Source organism: Rhincodon typus, chromosome 36 (assembly GCF_021869965.1).
Source record: "Rhincodon typus isolate 14 chromosome 36, sRhiTyp1.1, whole genome shotgun sequence".
In the NCBI taxonomy this organism is placed as follows: Eukaryota; Metazoa; Chordata; class Chondrichthyes; order Orectolobiformes; family Rhincodontidae; genus Rhincodon; species Rhincodon typus.
The window spans coordinates 10145268-10168719 of NC_063367.1; the positions used below are offsets into that span (position 1 = coordinate 10145268).

Consider the following 23452-nt stretch of genomic DNA (forward strand, 5'->3'; position numbering starts at 1 on the left):
GAAACAAACAGGTCGAAGAGGCGGGGATGGGGCCAGGAAAGGTGAGTGTAGGTAGGGAGTTAGGAAGGGGATAGGTCAGTCCAGGGAGGACGGACAGGTCAAGGGGGCGGGATGAGGTTGGTCGGTAGGAGATGGAGGTGCGGCTTGAGGTGGGAGGAGGGGATAGGTGGGAGGAAGAACAGGTTAGGGAGGCAGGGATGAGCTGGACTGGTTTTGGGATGCGGTAGGGGGAGGGGAGATTTTGAAACTTGTGAAATCCACATTGATACCATTGGGCTGCAGGGTTCCCAAGCGGAATATGAGTTGCTGTTCCTGCAACCTTCGGGTGGCATCGTTGTGGCACTGCAGGAGGCCCAGGATGGACATGTCGTCTGAGGAATGGGAGGGGGAGTTGAAATGGTTCGCGACTGAGAGGTGCAGTTGTTTATTGCGAACCGAGCGTAGGTGTTCTGCAAAGCGGTCCCCGAGCCTCCGCTTGGTTTCCCCGAGGTAGAGGAAGCCACACCAGGTACAGCGGATGCAGTATACCACATTGGCAGATGTGCAGGTGAACATCTGCTTGATGTGGGAAGTCTTCTTGGGGCCTGGGATGGGGGTGAGGGAGGAGGTATGGGGGCAGGTGTAGCACTTCCTGCAGTTGCAGGGAAAAGTGCCAGGTGTGGTGGAGCTGGAGGGGAGTGTGGAGCGGACAAGGGAGTCACGGAGAGAGTTGTCCCTCCGGAAAGCAGATAAGGGTGGGGAGGGAAAGATGTCTTTGGTGGTGGGGTCGGATTGCAGATGGCGGAAGTGTCGGAGGATGATGCGTTGGATCTGGAGGTTGGTGGGGTGGTACGTGAGGACGAGGGGGATTCTTTTTTGGGATTCTTTTGGCTGAGCAAGTGCTGCTTTATAGCACTGTTGATGACACCTTCCATCACTTTACTGATGATTGAGTGTAGGCTGGTGGTTGGTAACTGGCCGGGTTGGATTTTCTTTGTCCTCTTTTTTGCGTACAATTTTCCACATTGACGGGTAAATGCCAGTGTGTAGATGTATTGGAACAGCTTGGCTAGGGAAGCAGCTAGTTCTGAGCACAATTCTTCAGTACTATTGTCACAATGTTGTCAGGGCCCTTAGCCTTTGCACTATCCAAGGCCTCCAACTGTTTCTTGATATCATGTGGAGCGTTATCGAATTGGCTGAAGACTAGTATCTGCGTTGCAAGTGACCACTGGAGGAGGCTGAGATGGATCTACCACTTGGCACTTTTGGCTGAAAATGCATCAGCCTTATTTTATGCACTGATGTGCTGGGCTCTTCCATCGTTGAGGTTGGGAATATTTGTGAAACAGCCTCCTCCAGTGAGTTGTTCAATTGTCCACCACAATTCACAACTGGATGAGGGAGGACCACAGGGCTTAGATCTGATCTGTTGGTTGTGGGATTGTTTAGCTCTGTCTATCATTTGGTTCTTGTGTTGTTTGGTATGCAAGTAGTCCTGTTTGGTAACTTCACCAGGTTAACCCCTCATTTTTAGGTATGCCTGGAGCTGCTCCTGGCATGCCCTCCTGTACTCTCCATTTAACCAGGGTTGATCCCCGGTTCAATGTTAATGATTGAATGGGGATGTACCAGGCCATGAGGTACAGATTCTGCTGGAGTACAGTTCTGCTGCTGTTGATGGCCCACAATGCCTCATGGGTGCCTAGTCTTGAGTTGCTACATCTGTTTGCAGTCTCTACCATTCAGCACAGTGATAAGTGCCATATGGAAGTTTGGGACTGTGCAGCGGTCAATCTTACAGATACTGTCAATGGCAGATTGGTAAGGATGAGGTTAGTATGTTTTTCCCTTTTGTTGGTTTCCTCACCACCTGCCACAGACACAGTTTAGCAGCTATGTCCTTTAGGACACCATCAGCTTGATCAGTAGTGCTGCTGCTAAGCCACTCTTGGTGGCGGACATTGAAATACACCACCCAGAGTACATTTTGCCCCCTTGCCACCTTCAGTGCTTCCTCCAAGTGTTGTTCAACATGGAGGAGTACCGATTCATCAGCTGAGGGAGGATACTACATAGTAATCAGCAGGAGGTATCCTTGCCCATGTTTAACTTAAATCCATGAAAACTTCATGGGGTCCAGTGTCAATGTTGAGGGCTCCCAGGGCAACTCCCTCCCGATTATACCACTGTGCCGCTATGTCTGCTGGGTCTGTTCTGCCAATGGGACAGGACATATCCAGAGATGGTAATGGTGTGCCTAGGATATTGTCTGTAACAATATTCTGTGAGTATAACTATGTCAAGCTGTTGCTTGGCTAGTCTGTGAGACAGTTCTCCCAATTTTGGCACTAGCCTCCAGATGTTAGTAAGTAGAACTTTGCAGAGTCAACAGAGTTTTTGCCATTGTCTTTTCCTGTGTCTGGGTCAATGCTAAGTGTTCCACCCGGTTTCATTTCTTTGTTGAGACTTCATAGTGATTGATACAACAAATGCTAGGGCATTTCAGATGGCAGTTGAGAGTCAACTACATTGCTCTGGGTCTGGAGTAACATATAGGCCAGATCAAGTGAGGATGACATTAGTGACCTAGATGGGTTTTTCTGACAATTGACAATGATTTCATGGTCATTATTAGATTCTTAATTCCAGATTTTTTTTATTTAATTCAAACTCTACCATCTGCCAAGGCAGGATTCAAACCTGGGTCCCCAGAATGTTAGCAGAGTTTCTGAATTAATAGTCAATCAATAATACCACGAGACTACCAGGAAAATATTATTTTGTATAAGTTGACCTCCTTCTTTCTGATGAAAAATTTAATATTAGAAACTCTACAGAAGTCTATACAGTACAAATATTTGTTCTGTGAATGCTATAAATTAACTCCATCTAGCCTATTAAGAACTTATTTAATGAGCCTGTATTGACCAGGTATTACTATTATAATGCCTTTACGTATTCTCTCTCAACCGCAAAAATATTAAGTTAAGTGTGTAAAAACTTGGCAGATGGAGATTAATCTATGATGTGAGGGATTATGCACTTTGGTAGGAAGAATCAAAAGGCAGATTTTATTTAATTGGAGAGAGACTCTAAAAAGACCAGTGCAAAGGAATCTGACTGTTCTTGTGAATGAAACACCAAAACCTAGCATGTAGGTGCAGCACATAATTAGGAAAGCTAATGGAATTTTGACCTTTATTACTATGGGATTGGAGTCTAAAATTAGGGAAGTCTTGTTACAAATTCACAGGGTGGTGAGGCTGCACCTGCAGTGGTGCACTGTTTTGGGCATGGAAGCAACTAAAAAGAAATTTACTCTATCCCTCCCTCTCCCCCTCCCCAGGCAGAGAAACATCCATCCTGCATCTAATCTGTCCTGCATCTAATCTGTCAGGTCGGTAAGAATTTTGCCCCACTTTAGTGAGATCAGCTCTTATTTTCCTAAATTCCAGAGAAAACAAACCCAGTCTCTTCAATCCCTCTTTATAGGATAGTCCTGCTACCCCAAGAATTAACATGGTAAATATCCACTGCAATCCCTTTATTGCAAGTATACCCTCCATTAGGCCAGGGACGAAAACTGCATATATTCCACCTGCTATGTCCTAGCTTGTTCTCAGACTAGTCAAATTCCATTTAAGGCTTTTATTCATAGAATTCATAGAATCCCTACAGTGTGGAAACAGGCCCTTTGGCCCACACCAACCCTCAGAGCATCCCACCCAATCTACACTTCCCTGAACACAACGGGCAATTTAGCACGGCCAATCCACCTAGCCTGCAGACATGGGGAGAAGGTGCAAACTCCACACAGACAGTCGTCCGAGGGTGGAATTGAACCCGGGTCCCTGGTGCTGTGAGGCAGCAGTGCTAACCACTGAGCCACTGTGCCGCTTTTAGCTCAGAGCTGATTCGATCTGCTTAGACTAAATACCTTTTCTCCCCAATGAAAGCAAACGAAAATGGTCAGGGAAAAGCCTGAAGCATCAATAACTTAAAAATTAACAAGTCTTCAATAAATTTTTGATTATGCAGTAGGCTAAACACTTACTTCTCCAAAAACAGCTAAGCATCAGCCCGTCTAATCTTTGACTATAAGAAGAGGCTGAATAAACAACTATTACAAACAACATTAAAGTTTTTTCTATAGAATCCATAGGATCCCTACAGTGTGGAAACAAGCCATTCGGCCCAATAATTCCACATCGATCCACCAAACAGCATCCCAGCCAGACCCATTCCCTTACCTTATCCCTGTAAGCCCTGCATTTCCCTCAGCTAACACACCTCTCCTACACATCCCTGGACACTATGGACAATTTAGCATGGCCAATCCACCTAACTTGCACATCTTTGGACTATAGGAGGAAACTGGAGCACCCGGAGGAAACCCATGCAGACACAGGGAGAACGTGCAAACTCCACACAGACAGTTGCCCAGGGGTGGAACTGAAGCCAAGTCCCTGGCACTGTGAGGCAGCTGTGCTAACCACTGAGCCGCCATGCCGACATGAGGGTCGAATGGTCTGTTCTGCTCCTAATTTGTACATTTATATGTTCTTAATGGACCAGATAAGAGCAGTACCACCCAGTTGAATGGCTGGATGTTGGAAGAAGTTGCCAAGTTTGCAGGCAAGTCAAGGAGGATGTGGAAGGATCTTTTATCTTTGTCACAGCCACAGAGGATATCATTTGTGACATTGGTAAGAGCCATTGTGTTATAGTGGTAGGAACAGAATCCTGATTGGAGGGACACAAAAGTGGAATTCCAGGAAAGATATGTGTAGATTTGGGAGGTGACATGACTTTGAAGTGGAAAGGGAGGCTGGTGATAGGTGGTATTTAAACAGGTGTAAGGAGTTAAGGGCTACCTTTTTGAGGAATCTGCAACAGCAGAAAAGAGAATCATTAATATCAGCTGTGGGAGAGGAGGGGGAATTGGATAGTGAGCAGCTTCATGGGAGCAGGGCAATTGCATCAAGAAATGGAAAAGGTAAGCTCTGAGAGAGGATGAGGAAAAACTAAAGGAAAATAGAAACTCAGGGCAACAGTAAAGGTGAAATTTAGGAGAAAAGGGAATTGGCAGAAGCAGCTTGGTAAGTGGTTTTAATCTGAGTGATAAAGAAGCCCATGAGTCCCTTGAACCTGTTGTTGGAGGAGGGATAGAGTACACAGTGGGAAAGGGTTTAGGAAGATGGTTTGCTGTATATAAAAGAAGCCCGGCATGTTCTTTGTGTTCCAGGATGATCTTAGAATAGCAAGCAGTGTGAAAAGATGAGAAAAGGACCTAATAGTACTTCGTGGTCCAGTCAGTTATGGTGGTTTTGCATCATTTGTAAGGAAAAGTCTAGTCAAACACTTCAAAAACGCAGACAGTGGTCCCTGCATTGCCTTTTGTGGAAAGCTGAACAATTGAGAAACAATGTTAAACAGATAATCTCCAGTCTTGCCAGATTCCTTTTTGGGACAGGTAAGAATTTCACAAATCATGGCCTTCCCAGTCAATTTAGTCATGGATTGACATTTAACCTCAGAACTTTGGTTTTACTGTCTCTAAGCCAGATGGTGAAGGGGAGAAAAGAAAAGTCAAGCTTCTTGATTGTGTTTTAACAACTGAACTTGACTTTCGTAAATATTGTTAAAGGGTCCTTCCTTCAGTGAATCACTGAAGTGAACGTAACTTCTGGCTAAAGAATGTTAATAAGAATGTAGTTGTAAATTTAGTTAGAATATAACAGATGGCCTGCAGCTGACAGTGTGCTATGCAAGGCACATACAGTTCTGCCAAGTCTCCTGCATTGTGTGGGAGTCTACTTTTTTCCACATGACCTAATAAGAACAAATGGCTCCACCTAAATACTTCATGCTAACTGCTGTTTAATATATCTTCACACCTTACCAGTGTTGTTGATCTTCAGTCACTGTGTCCAATGATTTTGCAGGCACAAGCACAAACTTAAACACCTCAAATAAAATTATTAAATCAAATCTGTGACCATGTAGTAACTACCTATACTACTTAAAAAGGATCTGTTGTCATACCAGATAAGCAGACATGAGGATCAAGGATATATGCTAAGTTTAAGAATATAGATTCTGTGAAGTGGCAAAATAGATCATTTTTAAAGGTGGTAAAATATGTATGGTGTAGATACTAGGATGGCCTTTTGAACGGACTAAAACAAAGTAGTCAGGTTTTGCAGAATTTATAGAACGAAACATAAAGCAGACCTCACTGATCTTGGACCAAAATTATTCCAGAAAGCTGACAAAACCACAATGAACTAAATAGCTTCCCACCATTTTGTAAATTAGTTCAACATATCTTGGAATATGGACAAGCCTAGACCTGAGCATATTAAGAATTAATCACATTGGGGTTCTTCCCTACTTTGTTTAAGAAGAGTGAGTACGGAAGAAGTACATAGAATGCACCATCCAGAAACCAGCAATTTGGTCTAATCAGTATATAGTGCTGTTCATGCTCCACATGTGCCTCCTTCCATCCATTATCTAACTCCAACTGCATAACTTTTTTTCCCCTTTCTCTTTCATGTACTTACCTAGATTCCTTTTGCTATTATGTATGCTATTACATCTGTCCAATCACCTCAATTTTCTTCTTTTGGAAGCCAGTTCCACATTCTCTCAACTTCTAGGTTAAAGATATCCTCTTGAATTCCCTACTAGATGATCTGATGAGTCTGTTACAGGGAAAGTCGTTTTTTACCTGGCAAGTATCTGGTAAATAACTAAGGCTTATTCAATTCCCAAGGTTCAAAATAATAGAGCAAATGGCAGTAAGATTATCAAAATATATAAAAGAAAATTGATGGAAATAATTAACGATGGTAAGGCAGATGATGTGTCACAGTTGTACCATATGAAAGCTTCTGGATGTCAGTATGATCCAGGACAATTATATCTGCAGTCAATGTTTCAAGTTCGAGAAGCTTCAGCTCAGGATTTGAGCTGGAGGTTAAACTATAGATACCGCGGCACATTTGGGCAACTTACCTCAGCTCTTTGTACCAGGAGGCAGTCACATCTCTTGAAATATGTCTTCAGACTTGGTCAGTGTTCAGGGACGGAAATGTGACTGCAAATGAGTCAGGTAAGGGAATTTATAGGGCAGTAACAGCTTTTGCCGCAGTTCAATAGGTTTTAAGTTGCATCTATCAAACAACACAGCTGATGTAACTGCTCCAATTATACTGTGATAGCAACAACAGATTAAGTAGGACTTGCATTAATAAAGCACTTTTCACAAGCTTACAATATATGCAAGTATTTTACAACCAACAGAATACTTCTGAAATGTAGTCACCATTGCAATGTAAGAAATGAGGCAGCCAATTTGTTCATAATAAGTCCCCTGAAATAGTAGCATGTCAATGACCAGGTTTTTTTCTGGCATTGATTGAGGGATAAAAATTGATCAGGACACTGGGGGAGCTCTCATGTTCCTCACATGGATCAGGATTGTGTAGAATCCCATGCACAGCAAACTCCATGGGAACAGTCTGAGAAATTAAAGATTCTGATGGGCAAGTTCCCTGTGCCCGGAACACTGAAAAAATCCATTAAAGTCAGAGAAATTAGAGGATTCCACTTTAGAAAAAGTTAGTGGATAAAAGAAAAACTTGTCCAACTCCTGGGTAACCATTAAACTGACTCTCAATTCACCAGTGAGCGTCCCACCAATTTCTTACACACACCAGATGTCATCAACCCAACATGATTTCACCTCACACTACAGCCCACCTGCGACCTGTCACCCCTCGCCACTGGCCCAAATCCCCAGGCCCAACCAAACCATTCCATTGCCACTAGACTCAACATATACCCCAACATTCCAGACTCGACACCTCCCTCTCCCTCCCAGACTAAACACTCCTCCTCATCAGACCTGACAGCATACTGGACTTGATAAAACCTCCCCTCCTCACCTCAACGCAGCTTGTCACACATGACAGTCCAGTTTCCCCTTCTAGCTTGAAAAGGTAGACAGGGCCTTGGATTTAATGTTTTACTGGAATTTACTGGATTTATAAAGACTAATGTACAAAATTCTGACATTGGGAGAAGGAACTGCTGCTTATATGAAGATGTGTATGTCAGACATATGTTTAGCTCTTGAAAACAAAGCATTATTAACAACTAAAGGAGGTCTTGAGCAAAATAAGGAATGATAACATATCAGATAACTGGATGTGCTTCAAATGTGATAAATAAGACATGGGATGTGAATGCAAGATCAGATTAAATGGCCCAAAGACAGTGAAAAACATTGTCACCAAACATGAGAAACAGCAGAATTCTCAGTCCATGTGACGTAAGAACGAAAGCGTGAATTCTTGTTATAGAGTTCAAGCAAATTCCAACTATGTTAGCCAGCGGCTTTTCACAGTAGAACTAATGTTGAAGAATTATCAAACTCAGTGACTCCCTCCATTCTTGGATTGGAATCAATCAGGAATTAGACATCCACCAGCTTGATGTTTCCAAAGTAAATGGCTCTACTGTGTCAACTGTCATACAAACTGATTGTCATTTAAAGAAATGAATGGTTGTTGGCATACGTGACAGTACATAGGCAGCATGGGCTCCCTCTAGACCAAAGACTGCATTTACAAAATTTCAGTTTTAATCTGTTGTAATATAATAATAAACTTATAGCAATTTTGCTAACTTGGTGCTTTTCCATTGTGACACAAACATTACTGTACCACAAGGCCATTCCTTTCAACGATATTTACAGGGCTGTAGGGAAAGATCAGGGGCTAAATTCGAGACAGCTGGCACTGTCATGAAGGCCAAATTTCCTGTTTCTATTCTGCAGCATTTTATTTCAGATGCCTGCATTTGAACAGTTAATGTCCTGTAAGAACAAACCTTTGTAGATGGCTTAAATTTAAGTCACAGAAGGCCACACAAACTGAGCTTTTTACAGAAGACAGACGATTCAGATATCAGTACACATTCAAGAAGTTCAGCAGCAGACGCACTTGTAAGGTCTGACTGGCCATGCTTTAAAATTGGACAAGCCAGTTTTTATTGAGTCAACTGAAAGAACTGTAGGTTAATACCAAAGAGGGACTGGCCTTTCTGGGCAGACGTCCGTCACAATAATCCCATCTCAAAGCACAGAAATCTGCTAGAAAATGCAGCTAGTTGTTCCTGATATCAAGAATGGCCTCCCTGGACTTCTCATGCAATTCTGTTAAATTTCTCACCATAGCCTATGTTCATTCAGGGCTTGGTAAGATTCTGCCCATAGCTTCCATCTGATTGCCTTGCTCTTCCAACATTTATACGGTAACTAAGTAAAGGAAACACCATTCACGTCAAATCTAGTGACAATGACTGGACTTCATTTGTGTGAACGAAACTGCACTCAGGTTCACCTTATTTAAAACTCAACTGCTCACCTATAGAAATTAATAGCTGGCTTTAATGATTGAAAACATTTTATCTGAGGTCCAGGATCTTGTTGTTCCAGGATAATTGCATGGCTCTAGATGGGCCATGTGTTTGAAAATGTGTCTGGAAACTTGAACACCAGTGCAGGCTTCAGAAACCTGCAACTGCATTCCTGGCTGTTGTGATCAGGGCTGCAATAGCAGCTAACAGACCTGATGAATGACAGCATATCTGGAGAAGTTGGAGGTGAAAATGAACAAAGCATTCTTTGCCCTATCTTAAGCCTGCAGACTGTCCTGTTAGCAAAAAAAAAAGACCATAAGAAGTAGGAACAGGAGTGGGCCATTCAGCATCTCCAGCCTGCTCTACCTCTCAATAAGATCATGGCTGATCTGATATTCCTCACATCCACTTTCCTACCTTTATCTCATGCCCCTCAATTTCCCTACTCATTTATCTCAGCTTTAAATATACACAAGGTCTCTGCCTCCATTGTATGGTAGTTTGCAAAAATCCACAGTATTGGAAATATATTGACAGAGCTCTGGACTTTTAACACTTTGTAAAAAAAAACTGTTCTAGGTCTGCAGAGGGATAAACAAACCACCAGCAGCCCTGTGAATGGAGCCTGGAGGCCACTACAAAGAAATGACTGTCCGCAGGGAACTTGATCCAACATCTTGCATTTACAATTTACACGTTGCATCCGAGACAATCAACAAAATCAAAGGAATCCAGCCCTGAGATGGTTTTTACACTGCTGGCCACACAGCTCACAGAAGATATTGATTCATGCAGACAGTGTGGAGCCATGTGGGTTACTGTGACAATCACAAGCATCCAACATTAATCAAAGACTTTAACACCTTGTCTAAAACATTGGAGGGTTGGAACTATAGGGAGAGGCTGAATAGGCTAGGATAGCAAGGTGTAAAGCTGGATGAACACATCAGGTCAGGCAGCAGAGGAACAGGAAAGCTGACCCTTCTTCAGAAATGGGGGAGAGGAAGGGGACTCTGAAATAAATAGAGAGGGGGGGCGGAGGCAGATGGAAGGTGGAGAAAGGAGCAGGTAGGTGGAGAGGAGACAGACAGGTCAGGGAGGCGGGGATGGAGACAGTAAAGGTGAGTGTATGTGGGGAGTTAGGATGGGGGTTGGTCAGTCAAGGGAAGATGGACAGGTCAAGGAGGCGGGGATGAAGCTGGTAAGTAGGAGGTGGGGGTGAGGGTTGGTCAGTAGGGTTGGAGGAGCGGATAGGTGGGAGAAAAGACGGACAGGTCAAGGAGGTGGGGACGAGCTGGACTGGTTTTGGGATGAGGTCAGGGGTGGGGAGATTTTGAAGCTTGTGAAGTCCACATTGAGACCATTGGCCTGCAGGGTTCCCAAACGAAATATGAGGTGCTGTTCCTGCAACCTTCGGGTGGCATCATTGTGGCACTGGAAAAGGCCCGACCATCTTCAGCTGCTTCATCGATGACCTTCCCTCCATCATAAGGTCAGAATTGGGGATGTTCACCGACAATTGCACAATGTTCAGCACCATTCGTGACTCCTCAGATACTGAAGCAGTCCATGTTCACATGCAACAAGATCTGGACAATATCCAGGCTTGGGCTGACAAGTGGCAAGCGACATTCACACCACACAAATGCCAGGCTATGATCATCACAAATAAGAGACAATCTATCCACCGCCCCTTGACATTCAATAGTGAATCCCCCACTATCAACATACTGGGGCTTACCATTGACCAGAAACTCAAATGGACTCACCACATTAACACAGTGGCTACAAGAGCATGCCAGAAGCTGGAAATACTGCAGCGAGTAACTCACCTCCTGACTCCTCAAAGCCTGTCCACCAACTACAAGGCACAAGTCAGGAGTGTGATGGAATACTCCCCACTTGCCTGGATGAGTGCAGCCCCAACAACACTCAAGAAGCTTGACACCGTCCAGGACAAAGCAGCCCGCTTGATTGGCACTACATCCACAAGCATTCACTCCCTCCACCACCGACGCTCAGTAGCAGCAGTGTGTACTATCTACAAGGTGCACTGCAGAAATTCACCAAAGATCCTCAGGCAGCACCTTCCAAACCCACGACCACTTCCATCTAGAAGGACAGATATATGGAAACACCATCACGTCCAAGTTCCTCTCCAAGTCACTCACCATCCTGACTTGGAAATATATCGCCGCTCCTACACTGTTGCTGGGTCAAAAACCTGGAATTCCCTCCCTATTAGCATTGTGAGTCAACCCACAGCAGGAGGACTGCAGCGGTTCAAAAAGGCAGCTCACTACCACCTTCTCAAGGGAGATGAGATGGGCCCACATCCCACAAATGAATAAAAAAAAGTCCATGAGCCCAGTGCAGTAAAATGGAACTACAGCAAACAGTAGTATATTTTTGGCTGTACAGACTTAATGAGCCAAAGGGCCTCTTCATACTGAATGATTCTCTGATTCTATATCGATGAAATCGATATTGATGATCTTCTATATTGCTGATTTAATATAAAAACACATCATTCAGAGCAACAACCAGTATTTTATAGGATCTTTTGAAGTAGTGACTGCTCTAAGGGGGAGGATCAGAAAGAGAAAAAGGTAGGAAGAGAAAAAGGACAATGGAAATAGACAATAACTATGGTGTAAGAACTAGGAGGATGCTTGATTGCAAAGAAGGGTTTTGAGACAGTTTTTGAAAAATGGATGAATAACTAGGGATTTGGAGAAGGAGTTCCATAGAATAAGGCGGGGCTAGCTGCAACTCAACAATAACGTTGAGGCAAAAGGCTGACGAATGCACAAAAGGACAGGATTGAAGTAGAAAAAAAATGTGGAAGATGATATAAAACTGGACACACGCAGAGTGTATGTGGAGCTCTGAATAAGAATCTTAAGTTTGACATGTTGCAGAACAGGCACTTAATTTAGCTCTACAAGGGCAGGAGCAAGTGATAAAGATGAAGGCACAGAGAATACCAAGTTTTGGATCAGTTGGCATTTACATCGCATGGAGCTTGTAAAATTCGTGAGGAAGACACTGGTTATGTGGGAGATGTGCTGAAACAAAATCCTGTGTATAGGCTTTATGTCTTAAAAATGGGTTAGCTCAGCTCTGGGTTGAACAAGATAGCAGGACTTCTAATGGTCTTTTCCAAACAAAGAAGTGATAGGAAGAAATGAGGAATTAGAGATAAAGGAGTGAAATTTACAGTGTCTCAAAGGTCATGATATTGGTCTTCCTGATGTTTATTCAAATGAACTTAAGTTCATTCATAGTTCTGTAGACAAGTGATTCAGAGTGCATATGACAAATTACAAATTGGAGTCTACAGATGCTGTCACTGAATGGCACCGATATGCGGAAGTGGAGCATGAACATCATGGATCTGTGTGTTGCAAGATTGAAAGAAGATGGGGAAGTTGTTGGATGAATTAAAATGGTACTCCATAAAGACAGTGTTACAAAGCAAGGAAAGCGGACAGGCAGCAGAGAAGAATGATACTGTTAAACATACCCAATTCTGCAGATATTTGAGGAAGGAATACTACTACTAATCTTTAAAAAATTCCACTTTCTAACTGTACTATTGGGGGTTAGTTTCAAAGGCTACACCATAATTAAAATTACATGCAATGGACAAAAAAAATGCCAGAGAAATAGAAAGGAAGAAAAGAAGGAAAGCCAAAAATAAAGAACCGAAAGGAATGATCAGCAAAGCTAGAAAATTACATTGAAACAAAAGGGAAGGAATAAAGAGGAATAAACGATGCCAAATGATAGGAGAAGTTAGTAAAAGGAAATAGAACTGGAATGGGGAAGGAAACAGTAAAATAAATAGTGCAGAAACACAACAGGTAGATGCTGCCAAAAATACAACCCATTACTTTAGAGTGAAATCTAAGGAACACAAGCTGACAGGATGCAAAAAACTCATATACCTTTGCAAAGTGGACAAAGTTTTAGCAAATCATGTCAATGTACAGTAAAAGAGAAAACTTCAGCTGTGATGGTTCATAGCTTAATATTGGAACAACACCCCTGAAATGAAAGAGAACCTGAGACCTAATCCAACTGAGAACTTGAATTGTGCATTTAAAAACTGAAGAGCTGAAGGACAAGCTCCAAAATATGTCTGCTGGTATGGCTGCGATGCAATTTTTCAAACCACCACATAGGTGGGTGGTCAACTAAGTAAACTATGTTAAGGTGACCAGCAGTTTGATACCATCTCAAAAAGAACTTTGGCTAATTTGCACAAATTTTCAGCCCTGAAAATATTTTGGCTGTATATTTGCTATAAAAGCAAAAGCAATGTTATAATGGAAAATATTCCAAAGTAATGGTGGAGGAAAACAAACAACAAATCAAGGTAGTTGTTTTGGAGGTGCTGCTCTATTCCACAAAGTAAACTTAGACCCTATGCACAAAGTAAAGGAAAAAGGAAAGAAACCAGCTACACCAGATTTCCTGCTGCTTCCACGGGAACCCCATGAGGTTGCCGAGCATTTAAACTCCACAAAAGTGCAATCAAAAGGCAACAATGGTTTAGTGGGGCCTGCACCTCATTATCCTGCAATTGGTCTGAGGTACAGGGATTAGGAAGACCACCTAGTAGAAAGCCCACACAAACTTTCGGTATTGAAATCCTCTGATATTGAACAATATTTAGAAAACCCAAAGTCATCCGTTGTTATTACTTCTGGCAAAACAGGTTGAGTTTCTGCCCAAACATCAGGTGTAAAAGTCCTAACGTACTCAGTCAAAAGAAAGTAAGTATTATATCTGTGTTTACAAACGACACCCTCAATTGATCTCAAGACCGAAACTTATAGATAACAAGAATGCAATTTGATACCAGTCAGAAAAGCAAGTTCCATCTACAGCTACAAAGCAACAAAAGGAGTGGTTAGTCTGTTTGGATAAAGTTAAGAAGATACAAGTAAAATAGTTTAACAGTAATTCAGGCAATTGCGCAGAAACAGCTTCTACACCAAATTTTCAAAATATTTCAGTAGAGACAGTATTGGAATTGAATGTTCAAAGGTGCTCACTTGCCGCCGGAAGTAAAATTTAAGTAATTTGTTTTCAAGGAACTAGATTCTTGGGGACGAAAGAAGATTACATTAACCTTGTACAACATTTATTTTACTGACAAAAAATGTATTGTTTCCAGCACAACCATTTTTGAAAAGAAATCTGAATTGAGAGGATACTGTTGTGAAGTCTGTTGTGTCAATTGCATAGTTACAGATTTCAGGCTGTTAAATGTGTGTCAGCTGCAATACAGTACTTTTATCTATGAGTTAGAAGCTTACGGGTCCAAGTTCCAGGTTCAGAATCTCAAGTGCAACATCAAAGCACTGCCATATTTCGGAAGAGATATTAATATTCTGTACCACAATTTTCAAGTGAGCAAAGGAGTTAACCTTGGTGTTCTGAAATAACATCCTTCAAATAACATCACAAATACAGGTTATCTGGTCTCTGCCTTTTGTGAAAGCTTGCTGGGCACAAATTGACTGCCTCACTTCCAAAACTGCATCAGTGACTACACTTCAAAATATTCTCAGGAGCATATTGAGTTTGGGTAACATGCCATGTAAATGCAAGCCTCTCTTATTCAAATGTAGGAAAGAAACCTACTAACAACCTACTAACTCAACTTCAACTGGGAAAAACTGATCAGGTCAACTTACCAACAAATTGTCACAGATTCCATTGGCTATTTTTCCCAGCGTGTTGGCATCCAAAGGTGCTATCACCATTAGATCTGCCCATCTCCTCAAATCTATGTGTAGAACAGGATCTGACCTCTGCTTCCACATCTAAAGGGAGCAAAATAGATCACAAATGACGGCAGTACTGTACGGTAATTGCCAAAATACAGCATGAAGCTAAGCACATTTGCTTTTAATGCGGTCATGCAGAGAAGGATATCACATCCAAGTTAAGATACAATGAGCATGAGGGAGTGCACGATATAATTTTGAGCAATGGGCAGCAGATCCGTAAATGGACCGAAATGGTGTTGAATTTCAGAATGCTGCAGCCCCATCGTGCATGAAAGACCTGGTGATGATATAGATGAGGACAATCATCCTTCTATACCTCCCTCAATTACAAAATAACAAACAGGAACAAAATACTGAAAATAATTCCAATTATTCATATTGTATATGCAGGAAATTTGTGTAGAAAAAAAACACCACTACTTGCGGATTCTGAATTATTTTAAAATTAGTATCAAATCAGTTGCAATCAGGTATCCATGGACAGTCACCATCTGAACAGTTCTCATAGGATCATCTTGATTAACACACATAAACATTTACACAAAACCCAATTTGTGGGAGGTCTTGTTGCCCACTCAAGTTCCATGTTAAATAAAAAAATGAAGTCAGTTTTGAAGCAGGAGAGAAGGACAGGACTAGACAGGCTATTTTTTTCTTCCCTAACCACTGCTGAAATTGTCCAGCAATGCAAACAAGCCAGTCAGAAGGAGTGCTGATAGATGAATAACTAACGACACTCCCAGATATACTGTGAGCTAGTCAGGCTGTCTTTTCTGGATGCTAGAATCGTGTGGAACATTCCTCAGCCTCAGTTGCTAGACACAGCCTATTGTCACTTATGTTTAAACAAGGAAGATTTCTTTGAATGCAAATTCATTCTTTTTCATAGATTTTGACTAGTTGCTGTTACTGAAGGTTAGACAGTTTAACATCAATTGTGACAAAAACATTCTAAAACAATCAAACTTGTGAATTGAGATTTGTTTCATATCATCATTCACTCACTGGGTTAAACAACCGAATTAACAAAATATATTCATTTTGAAAATGGAGTAGCAGTAACAGGAAAAGTTTTTTTCTTCTCCCACTTCATAATCACATTGCTCCTTGTAGAAAATTGGCACTGTCAAAAGTGGAAAAAATGCCATTGCTTGTGAAATGATGACATTAGTACTTGATGACACGTTTCAAATTCAGATGCATCATAGGTATGTGATCGGACATAGTCACTGCCTTAATGGGTTTGGATGTCTTATTCCATGGGAGTGATCAGAGACTGTTCTGCAACTACTGCAACAACATACCCCAATAATGTAATAATCACATTGTTGTGCAATTTATATTCAGTAGTTGTACATTTCCTGAATTTATCAGGCATACTTAGCAAAAAAAATTAATGTGACAAGAATGATCAAGCTGTTTTATTTACAGTTATGATCAGGTTCCACCATTGCAATACTAAACTATCATGACGTAATAATATAAAAATCAGAATTGTGTGACCTCACTTCGGACAGTACTTGAGATAAAGTCAATTTTCACACTCCACTCTCCTATTTACCATCCATCTTGACCACCTTTCTCCTTAAGTTTAAAGAAATCTCTGAGACCAGTGTCAGTTTTTAAATCAACACTAACTACCTCATTTTACCCCAGAACAGAAAGGTCAAGTGAACAGATCTGTTGCAAACGTACAGTGTGAATAATAACAAATTGCAAACGCACAGTGTGAATAATAACAAATTTCAAAGTAACGGTCACTGTCATCAGCATGTAGTTCAGATGCCCCATTTAATAGCAAATCACTACCTTCAAGTGCTGCTATCTTTAACCTCTAGAGAGTTCAGCTTAGATCCAGTGTAGTATTTTAATGTACTATATGCAAGACCCAAGTTAAAATATAGTCAGAAATTCCAAAATATGACAAAGTAGTACTAGGGAACATCTTCTAGAATTTAAATACATAATCAATGATGTTCTTTTCATGTATTTGCAGAATTATTTGCCTAAGAAAAATGTAATTTGAATATAACCGACCTATTTAATTATAACAAAATCTGTTGTCCAATGGAAGGACTTGGTTTTGCTCAGTTTATTTGCATTTATTTCTGAAGTAAGGAATATAGAATATATTACCTCCCATTCATCTGAATCACTATATATTTTAGCAGGAACATCTTTGGAGTCATAAAAGTGTTTTGCATGTTCTGTGGTCACCACTATTAATTCAACCTGTAAAATAAAGAGACACAGTGAAACATACATCATTGTACAGTGTTGTATTGCAATTAATGGTTTCTATGATAAATGATAGGAGTTTCACTTCAAGATCAACAAACCTATGTTGGTATGCATTCCTTCGCTGTTGTTGGTACAAGTAAACTTCTGGTTACCAAGTAGTTTTGCACAGGAAGAACATGCATTTACCATGTTCCTTTATTAGAAGACTGTATTGACAGTGCCTAAGACCCCCGGGATAAATCTTTTTCACTAACACTACACTATAATTGGAATTGGCTTACTTAATCTCCTCGAAACCACATCATTGTCAAGAAACAGAAGTAAATGCATATCTTTCAAAAACAAGTTCCACTTCACCAATGAACATTTATTACAATTCTGTTTTTGCTTTAAGTGAAAATTGCTAACTCTCTACTGGGTTGGAAAAGCATAGTCGTTATGCTATGACTAATACTCCAGAAGCATGGACTAATGATTTGTGATGAGTTCAAATTCCACCTAGAGAGCTGGAGATAATGAAGTAGCACATACTAAAAGCAAAAAGTTATATTAAATTTCAGAAACTGAGAGAACCCAGTGAAACAAGTGACAGTTTTACCCTACCACGTTGACTTCCTCCCTCTTGCCACACAGTTTTTTTTCCCACACCTGTTATCTTACTGATCTCCAGCTGGCATGAAACGCTACAAGAGTATTGCTTTACCACCACAGCTATGAAAAGGAAAGCACTTTATTAAATACATTATCACAGCTCAAGCACATTTCTACTGTGACTGTAAGATCTTTGCCACAGGCAAAGGGTGATTCCTGAATTGCACAGCTCAACGTGTTCAAGTACAGCACTTGCCACAGTGACTCATTGGGAAAACATGCTAAGAGTGTCAAAATCAGAAATTGCTGGGAAAACCCCAGCAGGTCTGGCAGCAACTATGGAGAGAATGCAGAGCTAAAGTTTCGGGTCCAGTGACCCTCCTTCACAACATTCTGAAGGAGGGTGACAGGACCCGAAACGTTAACTCTGCCTTCTGTCCACAGATGCTGCCAGACCCACTGAGATTTTCCGGTGATTTCTGGTTTTGTTTCTGATTTCCAGCAGCAGCGCGTCTTTGTTTTTTTTTTGCTAAGAGTGTCATCCTGAGCCATTTAGATCAAAACAATCTCAGGATCAACATATGTCCAAACAAGGGAATTGGGTGAAGAGCAGATAGGGTTAGGAAGAAAGTTGTTGCAGTTAGCCCCAGCTATAACTTACTAATCAGAAGAAAATGTGAAAATATTCTTACTTAAGCTGGCTTCTAACCTGGTATAGCACTTTTGGTGGCATCTTATCACTTTCTAGAGGCAGAATGTTCAGTTTGGGGTACCAACTCTCTAAAATTTAACATCAAATTGCCAGGTCACTCTTGCAAGCAACAGCAGGGAGAACAATCAGTGAGTCAGTCTAATGTATTGTGTGTGTTTCTACTTTATTTGAAAACTATCCCTCATTTAGAAATATTAGCAGTGGTACAGAAACTGTTTGATGGACAGTCAAGGATCTTACAATTGGATGATGGAAGAGTATATTAATTTACCTTTGCCACCGGAGATGGAGTGACAAGAGGATTTACACAATGGTCAATCACTGCCAAGTGTGGGGGAGTGGGATGGTTGGTGGCAGGTCATGTGGCAATAGCTCCAGGAATCAATCCAAGGAATATTCAAACCCTATCCCATTCTACAAATTTCAACACATAAGCTATTCCGACTGGTGCAATATTGAGGAAATGCTGGCTAATTGGAAAGTGGTATTCTTTGGATGAGATGGCATGCTTCTATCTCCCTATTCCTGCGTCTCAATGTGCATCAAACATCAAACAGCAGAGGAATCTTTCTTGCAAACACTTCCCGGAGTCAAAATCAGGTCAACTGTGGGTAGCTGCTGTTAAAGGTTGCTCACATTTATCTACTCAAAGTCACTGTACTGAATAATGTGCCAAACACAAGTCTTTCTAATTTTCCAGTGGCAGAATGGGCACTTTCTTTCTGGAACTGTGTCCTGTTTAATGTCTAGACAGAAGAATAGTAGGATCATCTATGAAACATGGAGAAAGAAGCCTGACAGGAAAATGACATCAGACACTAGGGTATGATTTGGTTAAAACAACACTGGGTTTGATTTACCACAGCTATTGAGTATCATTTTAAAAATTACAGTGTCCTATTATTTTAAACTGCAGTGGTGAAAGGCTTATAAAAAAAAATCAACGACGCTGAAAACGTAAATCAACAGGCTTTATGCATGTATTTTGGTGTACCACAAGCAAAAATTTAATGGATTAATTGTATTGTAATGATGTGAAAATAATTTGGATATAAAACAGAGTTGAGGGTAAATGCTGCAAATTCAAATACTATTTACCTCATTAAATCATAAAGCATAGATCGTCATTTGGCCGAGTGTGCCAATGCTGGCCCCTTGAAAGAGCTATCGAAGAGTCTCACTCACCTACCCTTTCTCCAAGGCCCTGCAAAAAGTTTCACTTCAAGTATTTATTCAATGCTGTTTTGAAACTTATTACTGAATCTGCTTCCACTGTCCTTTCAAGTGGTGCATTCTGGATCACAACAACCTGCAGCACAATAAACTTTCTCAACTCCTTTCTGGTTCCTATTGCCTATCTGCTTACAACTCTCCTGGTTGTTGCCCATTCTGACACTGGAAATAATTTTTCCTTGCTTATTCAAACAAAACATTTCAAGACTTTTAACAACTCAGATAAATCTGCCTATAAGCATATCCTACTGTGCTCCAAGGAGAGTAAATTCTATAGACTCCACATAATTTAAGTCCCTCTTCCCAAGATTTACTCCATAAAATCCGCACTCTCTTAAAGAGTTTGACATTCATTCTGAAGTGTAGTGCCCAGGACTGAACAGTTGGAACCAAATCAGTGATGCATAAAAGTTAACCAAAACTATAGGAATAAAGGAGCAGTGTAAGCTAGTTGGCCCACTGGACATGCTCAGTTAGCGCAACATACCAACTGCACATGGGGCTGTATCTGTCGAGGGAAATGTATGGTTAGGGTCAGGTTCTTTCAATGGCGTTTCTAACCATAAGGACAAAACACAGGACCCAAATGGAGCTAGGGGGTTGCCTGCTAAGGGTGGGGACATTCATAGAAAAATAGAAAATAGGTGCAGTAGGAGGCCATTCGGTCCTTCGGGCCTATACCACCATTCAATAGGATCAAGGCTGACCACACAATCTTAATGTCCCATTCCCACTTTCTCTCCATACCCCTTGATCCCTTTATCTGCAAGGGCCAGGTTCAGCTCCCTCTTGAATGTATCTAATGAACTGGCCCCAACATCTCCTGTGGGAGAGAATTCACAAATCTGAGTGAAGAAATTCTTCCTCACCTCAGTCCTGAATGGCTTATCCCTTATTCTTAGACTGTGACCCCTAGTTCTAGACTTCACCAACATTGGGAACATTCTTCCCTCATCTAGCCTGTCCAGTTCCATCAGGATTTTATATGTTTCTGTGAGATCCGACCCTCATTCTTCTTAATTCCAACAAAAACAAGCTCAGTTGAAATCAGTCTTTACTCATATGTCAGTACTGCTATCCCATAAATCAGTCTAATGAGCCTTCACTGAACTCCTTCAATAGAAAGAATGCCCTTCCTCAGACAGGTGGCCAAAACTGCACACTGCACTCAAGGTGTGGCCTCACCAAGGACCTGTATAACTGCAGCATAACATCTTACTCCAATACTCAAATCCTCTCGCTATGAAGGCCAGCATGCCATTAGCTTTCCTCACCGCCTGCATGCCAACCTTCAGCGACTGTTCCATCATGACACCCAGGTCTTGTTGCACCTCACCTTTTCCTAAACTGCCACCATTCAGATTATAATCTGCCTTCCTGTTTTTGCAACCAAAGTGGATAACCTCACATTTATCCATTTTATATTGCATTTGCCAACTCAGCCAGTCTGTCCAATTCACCCTGCAGCCTCTTTGCATCCTCCTCACAGCACACACATCTACCCAGCTTAGTGTCATCTGCAAATTTAGATTGATTTGCATTGAATACCTTCATCCAAATCATTAATGTAAGTTCTGAACAGATGAGGTTTCAGCACTGAACTCTGCAGCACCCAATCATCACTGCCTGCCACTCTGAAAGGGGCCCATTTCTTCCAACTCTCTGCTTCCTGTCTGCCAACCAGTTCACTATCCACGTCAATACATTACCTCCGATACCATGAGCTTTAATTTTCCTTACTAATTTCTTGAGTGGAACCTTGTCAAAAGCCCTTTGAAAGTCCAGATACACAACATCTACTGTTTCACCCTTGTCCACTCTACTGGTCACATCCTCAAAAAGTTCCAGAAGATTTGTTAAGCATGTTAAGCCCTTAGTGAATCCACACTGACTAGGACCGACTGTCATTGCTTTCCACATGCTCTGTTATTACATCGTTAATAACTTACTTCAGCATTTCCCCACAACCTATGTCAGGCTAACCGGCCTAAAATTCCCCATTTTCTCTCTTTTTTTTTTAAAATCGGGGTTACATTAACTACTGTCCAGTCCATTGGAACTCTTCCAGAGTCTACAGAATGCTGGAAAATGATCACTAATGCATCCGCTATTTCTACATCCACTTCCTTAAGTATTCTGGGATACAGAGCATCAGGCCCTGGGGCCTTATCCGGTTTTAATAATCCCATCAATTTCCCCAATACCATTTCCTGACTAATAAGGATTTCCTTCAGTTCCTCCTTCATGCTCGACTCTCTGTCCCCTAGCATTTCCTTAAAGCATTCCTCCTTAGCAAAGACAGATCCAAAGTATTTGTTCAACTAGTCTGCAATCTCTTTGCTGTCCATTATGACTTCACCTGATTCTAACTGCAAGGGACCTACAAATGTCTTCAGTCTTTTTCTCTTCACATATCTACAAAAGCTTTTGCAGTAAATTTTTATGTTTTCTACAAGCTCCCTTTCATATTTTATTTTCCCCTTCCTGATTAAACCCTTTGTCCTCTTCTGCTGAATTTTAAATTTCTCCCAGTCCTCAGGTTTTCTGGCCAATTTATATGCCTGCTCTTTGGTTTTAACACAATCCCTGATTTCTCGTTACCCATAGTTGAGTCACCTTCCCTGTTTTACTCTTACACCAGATAGGAATGTATAATTGTTGAAGTTCATCCATGTGCTCTTTAAATGTCTGCCATTGCCTATCCACCGTCAACCCCTTAAGTATCCTTGGCGGGGTTATCCTAGCCAATGCACATCTCAAACAATCAAAGTTAGCTTTCTTTAAGTTCAGGACCCTGGTTTCAGATTTAATTGTGTCACTCTCCATCTTAATGAAGAATTCTACCATATTATGGTCACTTTTTCCCAAAGGATCTTGTACCACAATGTTGCTAATTAATCCTCTCTCGTGACACAATGCCCAGCCTAGCATGGCTTGCTCTTAGTCAGTTCCTCGACATATTGGTTGAGGAAACCATCCCTCATACATTCCAAGAAATCCTCCTCCATTGCACTGCTACCAGTTTGGTTAGTCCAATCAATACGTAGGTTGAAGTCACCCATAATAACTGCTGTACCCTTACTGTATGCATCTCTAATTTCCTGTTGATCAATCCCCAAATGCACGACTACTGTTTGGTGGTCTGTACACAACTCCCATTAACATCTTTCTCCCTTTGATGTTCTGCATCTCCACCCATACAGATTCCACGTCGTCCAGGCTAGTGTCCTCCCTCACTATTGTGTTAACCTCCTCCTTAACGAGCAACATTACCCTACCTCCCTTTCCTTTCTGTCTATCTTTCCTGAAAACTGAATAACTCTGGACCTTGAATTCCCATCCTTGGACACACTGGAGCCAGGTCTCCATGATCCTAATTACGTCACTGACATTAATAACTGTCTGCTCAGTTAATTCATCCACATTATTACAACTGCTCCTCGTATTGAGACACAGTGTC

The 23452-nt window shown here is 41.4% G+C and overlaps 1 protein-coding gene across 1 annotated transcript in view; it reads right to left on the bottom strand.

The window, feature by feature from the left end:
- The window catches only part of ppcdc (phosphopantothenoylcysteine decarboxylase), a 34320-nt gene extending 16873 nt beyond the window's left edge, over window positions 1-17447 (bottom strand). Inside the window, exons 1-2 of the mRNA XM_020521080.2 lie at window positions 17352-17447; window positions 15120-15248 (exon numbers count right to left, since the gene is read on the bottom strand). Coding sequence (XP_020376669.2) covers window positions 15120-15248 — 129 coding nt within the window. The 5' untranslated portion in view covers window positions 17352-17447. The remainder of the gene's footprint in view (window positions 1-15119; window positions 15249-17351) is intronic.
- Between the last annotated feature and the right edge of the window lie 6005 nt (window positions 17448-23452).